We start from the raw sequence: 12,374 nt of genomic DNA, 5'->3' as shown, positions 1-12,374 counted from the left end.
TCGTTCGACGAAGAGATGCGTGTGTCGGTCTTCCTTTCACGCGTCGTTTCCAAGATTTAACTTTTACCTAGCGAATATAAGGTTAACCAAGCATATCTTTTGGCTAAATTACAAAATTTAGCTACACATATTTCCACTGTGTCCCGTCTGCATTATCACCTCTTCATGAAATATTGTTTCTTAACTCATTATCTGTTGTGATTGCAGCTTCTCGACGCCGAACCTTCCTTGTGTTTGTTGTCGGGCGTTTTTGCTGCACAGAGGCGGGTGCGAATCTTATCCGGAGACAGCCAGGTAGCTTGACGAATCTTCTTATGCTGGAATCTAGTACTACAGATAACCATATTTCGGGCCCCGGCGAAGTCAATCAGCCTCAACCCATTTGGGGATGTTTCGTCGTGGGGAGCTGAATTACCGACCGTAGTGCCAAAATACCTTCTTTGCCCACCCTGGCGTTAAAGTCGCCAAGCACGCAATTCTAAGCATTTGTTGAGTTCTCGTAAAACTTAAAACAAATTTTATTCCCATACATTTCAAACGCCAATTTCACAACTCAACGCTTAAAGCTCTTGAAATCCCCAATCGTTTTGCTTAATTAATCACCTTCGGTGCTCAATTCAATTAAGCAACTCAAAATTAAATGAAGTGCGCGCAGACACTTTGCATATAGACACACATCCATCGGCAAGCTTTAAATAGCCGTTAGGTATATGCGAAAACACTTACATATGTATTGGTTTAATCTGCTCCTCTGGCGTCAGAGTTCACATCATTGACAGTTGACTGAGCCACAGCGACATAATTGAATTATGCGGGCGCGTTGCTCGCTTCAAATGGGATGAGTCAGAATAAGAATAAAAAAAAATCAAAATGGCGCACATAATAATATAGAATAAAGTTAATACGGAAGCGTGTTTCAAGTTAAGTTTTCACAATTTCATTAATTGTTATCATCTAAATGAAACAAGCGTTTCCACTTTTCGTAGGTATCCTTGGCGAAATTGGTGCCCGGTTGGAATTCCAGTGAACGGCCTATTTTTGTATACCCTCTGGGATAAGTGGGGAGCTCGCCAAAGAGTGATGAGCTGAAAATTGAAAAAAAAGCTTTAATTTTGGGAAAGTTCATTCAAACTATAAACCTTAAGCTCACCCAGCTCTTACAAATTCATATATGAATTTTGTATACTGTCGAATCATGGATGCAGTGCTGGAATCGTTCCGCTTAAAGTTGCCGGCGTTCATTTCGAATAAATACATTAAATCATCCATGTGTTCGACACGCGCTAAAATTGAAAAATGAAATGTTAGTTGATATTTCAAACGATAATGAAACGGAGGAATTGAGTATTTTGTAAGGAAGTAATGAGTTATGTGTTAAGGCTGTTTGGTTAAGGTTTGTCTAACACTCAGAAAAACTGAACAATAAAGTCATGTCCAAAGTTGCTATTTTCTGAGCTCAACATCCTAAAAATCTTAGTAACCTCCGTAATCTGGTTTATAAAGTTAGTCTCTTAAAACTGTATACAGTACGATCACAGTAAAATACTAATCAACTGTGTACCTTTCATTCCCTTTGAAGAAAGGTAAAAAAAAATGGTAGAACCCCATCTTTTTCTACACTAAAGGATCCTTAAAAAATAATGATTTCGAACCAATTTCTCTCTGTCGGATGTCGATTTTAGCTTTAATGTCATATTGTTTAACGATCGAACCCTTTCTCAACTATTTTGTAAGGGGTCTCACGGCTGAGAAATTTTATTGAAAAGAATCAACTGTAAGGAATTATATCTCTAATAGTTCCTGACTTATTTAGATCCCTAAAACAATTAATTTAGCATTACTCACTCGTGTAGGAAACAGAATTCAACATAACACAACTATATGACGTATAATTACTAAAAAATTTCAAAAATTTTGTTTGCCAGTACTCTCAATTGTTTCAAAAGACGATTAATTCGGCTTCAGAAATTTAGATACTACGCACCTGGCCGAAGAGGATAGTCCAGATTGCTAAACTCGCTTCTGAACTCAAAGTTGTAGGGAAAGACTTTGATGTGTGGAGCAGCTAATTCGGTTAAACGTTGTGCACCAAAGCGAATGATCGCATCCGAGAAGAAGTCGCACAAATGCGCCAAATTCCTACGATCCAGTTCCAGAAAATTTGGCAAATAGTGCTGGCGCAATGATTCGTTAATCTCACTCAAACTGCCATTATAGCCAGCATACATAAATATTTCTGGCGCCAGCTTTTGAAAATCTTCATAAAAACTGCGTTCCAGTTTCGAGTCTTTGAAAATATCCACAGCCGATTGACAAAATTCACCGCTTGTAAAACCGATCAGTATAGGCACCTTGGAAAATTCAGCACGTTTAAGACTTTCAAAAGGATTTTCAATTAGAAAACGCTCCTGACCGAAATCAGATTCAGTAACCGGTAAATATATATAAATCGGATTATCCTTGCCGAACTCGAAAAGGCCACGCAGTGTTGCTGCGATTTCACTACCGTTAAATTTGCGCAGGCAGCTTAATAACTGCGCTTCATCCGCTACTTCAGTACAGTTGAGTACACGCGCTTGTTTGCGCAGCAATTCCAATTGTGAGTGCTGTGGCAACACTGTCTGCGGTGGCAGCGAGCCGCTCATTATAATGGCCTTGTGGAAAAGTCCTCGCGACATGGGTGAGACCAAGTGTAACTGAACACTTAGGGCACCAGCGCTATAACCCATAAGAGTGACGTCCTCCGGGTTGCCACCAAAATGTTGAATATATTTCTGTACCCAACGCATTGCCTGCACTTGATCCTTAAAGCCTGCATTGCCGGGTATGTCACGTGTGCCGAGTTGCAGGAAGCCGAGCGTGCCCAGACGATAATTGAATGTTACCAGCACAATGGGCTTGGCAAGTAGATAAGCGGGACTGATAAAGGTACTCAGCGAGGAACCAATATACAGACCGCCAGGATGTATGAACAAAAGTACTGGCAACTTGGCGGCTTCAATGTTCTGGAAGAAGGAATTAGTTAAGTTGAGTTTAGAAACTAGCGAGTGCAGCTTACAGTTGGTGTGTAAATATTGAGTATTAGGCAGTCCTCAGAGGCATTTGTGGCGTAAATAGACGGACAATCATGGCCATCGTAACGAGCATCGATGTAGCTGGGTAACTCATCAAGTGGTTGGGGATCCTAGAAGTGAATGAGGGCTGTTAAGTGCGTTACGAGCGTTACAAAGAATTCTTATTTTATTTGTATGGACTTTTCTAGAGTAATTTAGCTTATTTATGTATGTATTCAAACTTAAATATAACTGTGACGACTTCACATTAGTTGGGTTGAGTAGGTCAAATTATTACACAAGTCCGCAATAGTCTTCACTCTCAGCTCTTCTGAGACGGAGTCAGAGAAATTCAAGCAAATAGGTACTATGATATCTTCAGTAATTGCTCCGCCTCCTCCCATGTAGTCTCATACCAGCTTCCAAATTTTAAACCAGCATTATTTAAACTCTTACCTTGAACCGTAGCTCTTTCACAGGCGGCTTCACGTACGGTATACCACGAAACGCATAGTACTCCTCACCGGTCCAGCTTTTATTACACACCCCCGTCACGGTAATCTTACGTTGTTGTTGATCATTGAACTCGATTTCAATAGTTTCACCGTTGACCAGCGTAGAGCAGCTCAATCTTCCTTTTATTAGACAATTGAATAATGCCAACCAGTAAATTGAATTTGTTAGTGATAAATATTTAATGGAAGCCATGATGCTGCCCACACATATTAAATGGAAATTACAGCGTAAACACTTCTAGGTGTCTCTGTTCTGAAAAACAAACTGCGATAATAATATCAGCTGTGGTCTCGTTAATATTCCGTGACATTTAAAATGAGGTGAGCGAGTCTCAAGTATAAGAGTGACGATGAGAAACCACATCTAAGCTAAGTTAAAATACACTCATAGTGTAAATGTTGTTGTCTTGCTGAAATGATAATAGACTGTGATTTCTTTGAACTGTTCATAAGCTCTTTTCGTATTGAAAATGAAAATCTGAAATTATTACAGCTCAAATACCAGTCTCTTCATATTGTCGATGTATAAAATACATCTTAAATTCCCAAATTTCTTCCATTGCACCTCATATTTTCATTCCTGGTTCTAACAATCACGAGAAGTGATTGCTAGGACCTTTTTGACCAATCGAACGGGCAATCTCTAAGCTTTCATTCTTTATTCAAGTTTCAGAAACTTCGATGAATACAAATTTGACTATATTATATAGTAGTTATACTGGTATTGTGCTCTCTTCTATCCAAACTACACCTAAGTAATCTATTCTTATATAGAAATACGTGCGAGCTTATTGAAATGCTGCAATCTCCTTACTCGGTTTGCTCAATTTGCCCGGAGAAATCTAGTAACCGCATTCAATTACTATGCACTTGCTCTCTTTTCTTCCGAAAAAAATATACGTAAAATTCAATTAATTTGAGCGATTCATTCCACAGGGTAAATATTCGATTACTCTTATCACTTCAGCTTCCGCAATCTACGTCTCGTGCTCTCGTCACTCATCGAGCGGTCAAATTAACGCGCTCACAATTTATTTGGTAAATTAAAGAGCGTATAAACTACTGCTATCGCTATACTTATTTGTTGTTGTTTGCAAGTTTGCTTACTATTTGCTTCCATTGCATTGAATTTTATTTATTTGCTTGCGCTGCTCACTCATTACTATTGATCCAGCCTGCGCTGCAGTCGCGAGCATCTCACACCTAAATTGCCTGAATTGGTTTCTCGCATTTTCGCCGGCATTCGTGTAATTAAATTCCAATTAAACTTTCAGCACTACGGTGAAACTCATCTACAAGTGCGTTTGTATTGCTTCGAAATATACACAAACAACACACATAATCAGAAATCAAATATGCACCTAAATAAGCGAGTTGGAATATATTAAATAACGGTTCGTTCATTTTGGGATTTCGAATCTGCAGGGTTGCATATTGACAGCTGTCAAGCTGGAGTGTCACATTTAAGCAGTTGCACCGTTTGTTAATAACTTAATATCTTCGACTTACGCAGCGAATATTAGAAGAATTCTACAAAAATTTTCCAGCCGACAATTTTATTGTGTATTTTCATAGGCAGAATACTTACATATGTGCACATTAGTCAATGAGGAGTAATATAAAATAATCATACAATAATGTCTTGAATCACCGTTAGATTCCGAAAGTTCGTAACACATGGCCCTGTACGCATATTATCACGTATAATTAAAACTCTGGGAACCATATTATATAATGAGTTCAAATGAATTCCATTTAAAGTAGTAAAGTAATAAAAAACACCAGCGCCGTTGGCAGCAGCGTGAGCAACAATAAACAATTTAATTTGAAACGCCAAAATTTATGAGGCGTCTGTACGCAAATACACAAACAAATATACCGACCTAAGTGATTTGAGCAATTAGTGGGCATTTACTTTTTGACTTAGTTTATTCCACAGGGTGCTTCAAATGATGAGTAATAAAATCAAAATCCGCGTAGCATATTACTAAGGTCTCAAATGTTTTTCTTGGCCAGGGGAACCTATCCGTTTCCATATAAGGATTCTTTTATACTTCTGTACATTTACGAAATTTTGGTTAGATTGAGGCCAATGACAAAGTCTCCAAATGTTCGCATTTAAATAAAGGGAAAGAAAGTAGAAGAAGTAGAAGAGAAGACATAATACAGAACATTGACAATTGAGAAAAAATTCTATCGTACAATGAGGGTGTCAAACCACATACATAGCTGGTCTTTTGAAAAAATATTTAAAAAAATATTAATATCCGGCTAATCAACCAAACTTCTCCGTTTCCAATGGAAACATCTGAGCTCAGCTGACTGTATAACCCATTTGGACAACCGCATTATCCTGTTTCCAAAGTCCCGACTGTTCTTGCCGAAGCGGTCGCGGTAGGCATCTTCATATTCAATTTTGGACGAAGGGTATGAACATTAATCATATCCATAAGATCAAAAAGAGAACTCTAACACAGCTTAAAAGCGAGCTCGAATCCTGGTTATAATAAAAGTTATGGACTCGAGTTGTCTATGTTTCACAGCTTATCTCGAAAAAATCGAAAAACAACCTCACTAAATATCGTCGCCATTAGCATTCGTCTAGCCATGTCAAAGAAGTTATCTTATGCTCGTTTTACACGCTCCTCTCTGTAGAAGAAGTTATGAAACTTTTTTGGACCACGTCACTGTAGACAGCCATAACTTCGTCAATATTGGAACCAGCATTGCAACGTAGCCGCGAAATTGCAAAATAGCCAACAGTCCTCTCTCGATGAACAAAAAAACAAAACTATATAAGTCTCTCATTATTCCCGTCCTGCTATATGATGCAGAGGCATCGACGAGATTTCGAGAGAAACGTTCTGCGGAAGATTTATGGTCGCTTCCTAGGTCATATCGTCCGAATGGACGAAAACACTCCAGTTCTGAAAGTACTCGACGCAGTACCCGCCGAGGGGAAGCAGAAGAAGATCTTAACTTCGTTGGAAGGTTCAGGTGGAGAAGGTCGTGGCTTTGCTATGGATCTCCAATTGGCGCCACATTGAACAAAGAAGAAACGACTGGCGCGCTGTTGTTAACTCGCTATAACCGCGTAAAAGAAAAAACGCGCTCACTCAAAGGTCCAGCCTAAATGAAAGTAATGAAAAAATCGTTTTCCCTAAAATCATACATATTTATGACGCATTAAGTGGATGAATTATGAAGGCGTTCAATCATGAAATGTTGAAATAATACATAAATATTTAAAGCTGAAATCAGCACGAGCAGTGGCAACGCATCGCACTCACACACACACACATGCGCGGCTACCAAAAGCGTGGAAGCATTCACGCTACAATCAACGCGGTTGGCAATGAAATTTTCCGAAGAAAGCTCATTGCATACATACATACACATATGCACGTACATATGTACATGTGTTTGTAATCACGAGGCATAGATTTTTTGCGACGGCCAATAACGGTACTATGGGTGGTGTGAATGTAATGGGGCGCGACAGCTTCCCGCTGAGTGTCAAGAATGGCTGACTGGGTGACTGAAAGGCGCCAGCGTGCATGTGTGAGCAGGCGAATTGGCATCAGCGTAAACCTCCTGCGCGTATATACATACATATGTATGTATGAGCATGTGTATGTGTGATGTTCGGTTTGTTTGTGTCGACTTGACTTCACTCAACCGGCTTGGGAGGCCAGCTACAAACCAAACAATACCCCCATGAGTTCATTCATTCATTGAAATGTTGAAAAGGGCAAAAAATAAAATAAAACAAAAGCAACACAAACAAAAAACTGTATGCAAATATTTACAATTCCTACACGTTTACGCTTTGTTTACACATTCATTGGCTAGCAGTGATGCGGCGAGTCAAACACTCAATCGTACAGACACATACTATATGTATGTATGTACTATAGAAGGGTCTTCAACGGGTTGCAAATAGTCAGTCAGGAATTTCCAAACAGTAACCTATAAGTTGGAAGTTTTTTTTGGAAACGAGAGTAGCAACAGGTTCTAAAAACACCTTGTTTTTATGATTCAGAAACTATGTAACAAATTTGTAATATCCTTGAACTTTTAGCAAAATCCAAAGCCCGAAGTCTCAATAAGCTTTTAGCTATGAATCCCTGAGGATAAAAATAGCAAAACAAATAAATGTAGCTCATCCAATCTCTAAAGTATACTTGTACTAGTACTTCCAGACAGGACAGACCAAGCCGCCGAATAAGATATTTTGACATTATGTAGGATCGATAGAAAATTGAGTTCTTTTAAGCCTATGCAATTGAATATAATATTGTTTATAATGCTTAACAGAGAACATTCCGGTTAGTTAAGAAATGATGGCGAGCTCTTTTTTGCAATTTCTCAAGCGTCTTGCGCTTCTTTGTTGTCAAATATTCTTAATTTCTCGTATGGAACTACCATATTATGCTTAGAGCAGAGCTACAGTTTATTAAAAATATTCTTTCATAGCCTTTCATTTAAAAACCTAGTAGAAGTAGCTGAAGAACCATTATAGCTTTAAAACCAAAACTTAAGGTTTTTAGAACTCCTCCTGACTGAATTCCAAGTCAGTCAGTTTTTTGGGTAATGCCAATTTTGTTGTCCTATATTATAACTCTGAAAACAAATCAAAAAGTAAAAGTATTCCAAATCGATGTCAGGCTTAGTTATCAGCCAATAATTGTACATAATGAATGTTCTCGTTTCTAGCTCAGCCAATATACCAATGAACCTACATATCTGGGATCATGTGAGGAAGTTCATATTTCAGCTCTTTCATATATTAACAGTTAAGGTTCTGAAATGTCTATGTCTATCTGGACTATAACTGTTTCTAAAAAGTTCTGGAGCATTGTCGAACCGAAATGTTATTTAATAGTTTTTTTTGGGATGTTATCATACGTGAAAAAGTAGCAATTGAGTAAGCAATCGTCCGACTTTGTGAGAATTTTCACTTTGAACAAAACGATCGAGAGCTTAACCATATACATAATCAGTTATTTTGAGGTGATTCATACATATAACTGACATTATCATTCTTTGGTTTATTAGTTCGGTTTTTACCTTCGTGAGGATAGAGTAAGAAAACATATGTATATTGGTGGGTTTGAGAGGTCAGTAGGGTAATCTCGTCTGGTTTTTGACATTTTTTTTTATAGAAATTTTTATTCTACAATAGAACTTTTTCACATATCATGAGATATTAAAAGATTACCCTACTGACCCCTTAAGCTGGAATCATCATCTTTATAATATCATTTCGCAGGATTTTATATCGACAATATTCAAAATTCAGTGCTCTTTGAACAATTGTCAGCATACTTGGTACATGAACGGGGCACAGTAATCAGCTTTTTATATGCTCTGCTCTCAGCTCTGGTTTATATGTATGTTTCATAACAAACAGACACTCTCTATTTAAAGAGAAATTTTACCCTTTCTACCAAGAGCTTAGAGTAACGAGAGTTGAGTTCCGGCTTTCTTGAGGTGTCATGCGTGCGCTCGAGTATACCAACGCAACTTTTGCTTTAATAAACACCTATTGGGTTAAACAAAAAAGTCTAACGCTACACTAGCACAGGCGACAATTTAATTGCTAGCTTTTACCGGCTTCTTGGGTGACGTGAAGTAACTTTTTAATTTATTGTTTTTGTTATTGCTAGTTGAAACGGGCCATTCCGCTAGCCACATACATGGTAGCTTGTGACTTAAGCTTTGCAAACGGGTAAGTGTAAGTTACCGTTATTGGTGGTGCTCCCAACGCATTGAGTGCACATTTGCCCGTTGCTTCAGCTTCTTGTCTGTGCGTCTGTCGTTCTGGAATTTTCAATCTGTATGAAAGGTGCAAACGCACACGAGCAACTTTATTGGGTAAACAAGCTGACAATCAGGATATTCAGCACATAAAATGAATGTGATTGTCGTAATTCACTTCCATTTATTTGTTTGACAATTGATTGTTTCCGATCAAGCGGAGGAAATGCATTTTCTCGCATTTTTTGCGATTTTTTCTACCAATATTGATTTGGTAACCAACTTGGTTATACTTTTGCTGATTAAATGAAGTTCCGCTGTGTAAACAAAAATACTCAGTAAAGTCAACAGGGCTGATATGCGCACTTTTGAATGCATTTCATTTTTCAAGGCAGAATTCGCACAAATACATCTTTGTGCTTGTGAGATTTTCACTTTTAATATGCGCTGGTGCTAAACAGATTTACTTAGAGCTCGTTAAATTCTCACTTAACGTTGTTCGCGCTTTCACCTCTGTGTCACCTTTGGAGACTTAAAGAGAATTTAACTCTTTCGCTTACTATTAAAATACTTCCGCTTAATGCATTAATTAACGAGTCTCTAGCGTATATTTAGCAAGGATCTCTTTTACATAAAGTTTGAAAATGTAAAAAAAACTGAACTGATTTCGCGGAATTCAATCAACTACTTTAATGCTTAAAACTACGCTGCTGAATTAAAAACCAACTCACAGGACAACTTTTAAAAACATCCTTAAATTTGAGATGTTTAATAATTCTGATAGAAAATACATTTTTTTGAAAATATTTCACTGCCAGCAAATTCTCTTCCCGCTAAACCTGCAATTTTCTTGCGAATACTGAATCGCTTCGTTATCGCTTGCTGCTGACTGCTGCCAAATACACATATTCTATGATTTCAATTTGATTCCTCAGCTGATACTGCTCTATGGTAGTGCAAAGATAATCGATTAGAATGTCATTTGAATACCCAGTAGGACATCGGAAGAAGCGGTTCACTGAAAGAATGATTTTCTGAATTATGCATGTTCAATTTTTTATTGAAAATTTAATGTATTTATTTAAGTGTAGTAGTAAGTAGTACTAAAATCAGTGCACACACTTCAATGTCTTAATGTTTACCACTTTAAAAACCAAGTTTTATAAAAAAAATTGCAAGAATAAAATACTTTGTTCGTATATGTTTTCCAAAAACATTTTATTTGTAATAAAGCAAATCATATTTTTTTTAATAAAATGAAGTTAGAAAATTGTCCCACTGGGTGCGTGACCAAATCTTCTCTTTGCCTGATTTATAACCTACATAGATACACCTACTCTACTGCATACATACATATGCTCCGAATTCCATGCTAAGCAGTGAGTAACAAAAGACGTCGAGCTGTGATAACAAAGCAACAGTGAAAGATACCGCAAATTGAAAATCTTTCAGTTTGTGTTATAACAGTAAATTTGCTTCATTGTGGCATGCTTCGAGCGGGTGTGTATGTGTCCAAAGGCACGTTAAGGAGAAACAGCACAAACAAGCCATGCTCCTATTTTTCCCAATTTTTTTTATTTTTTTCTGAGCTTGTAGTTGTTTTTGTTTGAAGCTTTGATTTAAATTTCTAGATTTATCCACACACATATGCATTTTAAATATATACATGTTTTAGCTTTGTGTCTGGAACAGTTGGCTAATATGCGGACGCTTACTCACTGCCAGAGCAAAGATTTTTATTTCTTCTTTGAGCAAGTAGATTTGTGCTGAGTTGCTTCACATGTGTATGTTTGAGACACTCTGTGAAAGTATTTTTTCTTTCTGTCATCTAATTTGATCGCTTTAGTGATTTCTTTTTGTTGAACCGCTTTGCGATGATATCTGTGTGTTTCCAGAAGTGATATGCAATCGTTTGAAAGTGAAAATATTTATAAGTGGAAAAAAGCGAAAAGTAGCAACTCAGACTGACGTATTGAACGACTTTGCGTATTTTATGTCGAGATCTTAAATTAAAAGCCGACAAAATACAGCTTGTGCTAGAACTGAGGCCGCTCGAACTTCCCAAGCAACATCGCTTCGCTCTATTTGATGCCTGAAATTGAAGCTCGTGATCTCGGCATGGTTTCAACCAGACGGCGTCACCGCCCGCACATCACAACAATCAATGGGTTTATTGAAAGGACACTTCGGTGAGCAGATAATTTCACGTTTTGGGCAGTCGATTGGTCACCGAGATCGCGTAATATCACACCGTTAGACTTTTTTCTGTGGAGATATGTACATAAAGTCTAAATTCTATGCGAACAATGCCGCTTCGATTCAGGCCTTGGAGCAAAACATCAAAGAATAGACCATCTAACAAGTAAAAATAATGTTCTTTTGAATGATAATAAACATTCCCCATTACATTTGAAGTTTCTGTGTTTTTTCTTTAAAAAAGTAGGGAACCTCGAAATGGATCACCCTTAATTTTAGATTTGCCACGATTTTTATATCACCCAGAAGAAAACGCGGGAGAACCTACAAAAAACAAAATGATCAGCGTGACGAGCTGAGTCGATTTAGCTAAGTCCGTTTGTCTCTATATCCGCGAGGTAGTCTCGTAGTTTTTGAGATGTCGCTTTGAAATTTTGCACACATCCTTTTCTCTGCAAGCTGCCAAGAAGCTGCTCATTTGTCGGACCAAAAGTGCCGATATCGGACTAAAAAAATTAGCATTAATTATTACCGAAGGCGGTTGCGCTATCTCCGAAGAAATTAATTAGATCGAATTACTATAGCATACAGCTGCCATACAAACAGAATATCATAATCGAGTCTGGTATGGCAAACTTTTTTAATTTGTGAATTCTATCTTCGGTACAACCAAAGTTAACGTGTTTCATTGTTTTGTTTGCATAATATGTAGCGCCAATGAGTGGTGAGCGTTGGCTTCTTATTAAATCTGAGGTTATTACTCACATAAGAACAGCTGCAAGACTTATTTATACATACATATGTTATTAAATTGAATTAGTAATCCATATACATATGTACATATATGTTT

The 12,374-nt window shown here is 37.6% G+C and overlaps 3 protein-coding genes across 8 annotated transcripts in view; 1 reads left to right on the top strand and 2 right to left on the bottom strand.

Annotated features, from left to right (window-relative positions):
* LOC126757669 (poly(U)-binding-splicing factor half pint) overlaps positions 1-12,374 on the top strand; it is a 277,161-nt gene that overhangs the window by 144,858 nt on the left and 119,929 nt on the right. The gene's annotated exons all lie outside the window — the stretch shown is intronic.
* The window catches only part of LOC126757750 (60S ribosomal protein L3), a 275,465-nt gene that overhangs the window by 198,704 nt on the left and 64,387 nt on the right, over positions 1-12,374 (bottom strand). The window lies entirely within an intron of this gene.
* Positions 486-3,887, bottom strand: LOC126757733 (juvenile hormone esterase-like). Its single transcript, XM_050471769.1, has 5 exons — positions 3,510-3,887; positions 3,059-3,184; positions 1,985-3,005; positions 1,151-1,283; positions 486-1,085 (listed from the first exon to the last, which is right to left on the bottom strand). Exons 1-5 carry the CDS (start codon positions 3,759-3,761, stop codon positions 941-943), a joined length of 1,677 nt encoding a protein of 558 aa, XP_050327726.1. The 5' UTR covers positions 3,762-3,887; the 3' UTR covers positions 486-940.

Source organism: Bactrocera neohumeralis, chromosome 2, assembly GCF_024586455.1.
Source record: "Bactrocera neohumeralis isolate Rockhampton chromosome 2, APGP_CSIRO_Bneo_wtdbg2-racon-allhic-juicebox.fasta_v2, whole genome shotgun sequence".
NCBI classification, from domain to species: Eukaryota; Metazoa; Arthropoda; class Insecta; order Diptera; family Tephritidae; genus Bactrocera; species Bactrocera neohumeralis.
Note: the sequence above shows the minus strand (reverse complement) of the source record. Positions and strands in the feature narration are given on the sequence as shown.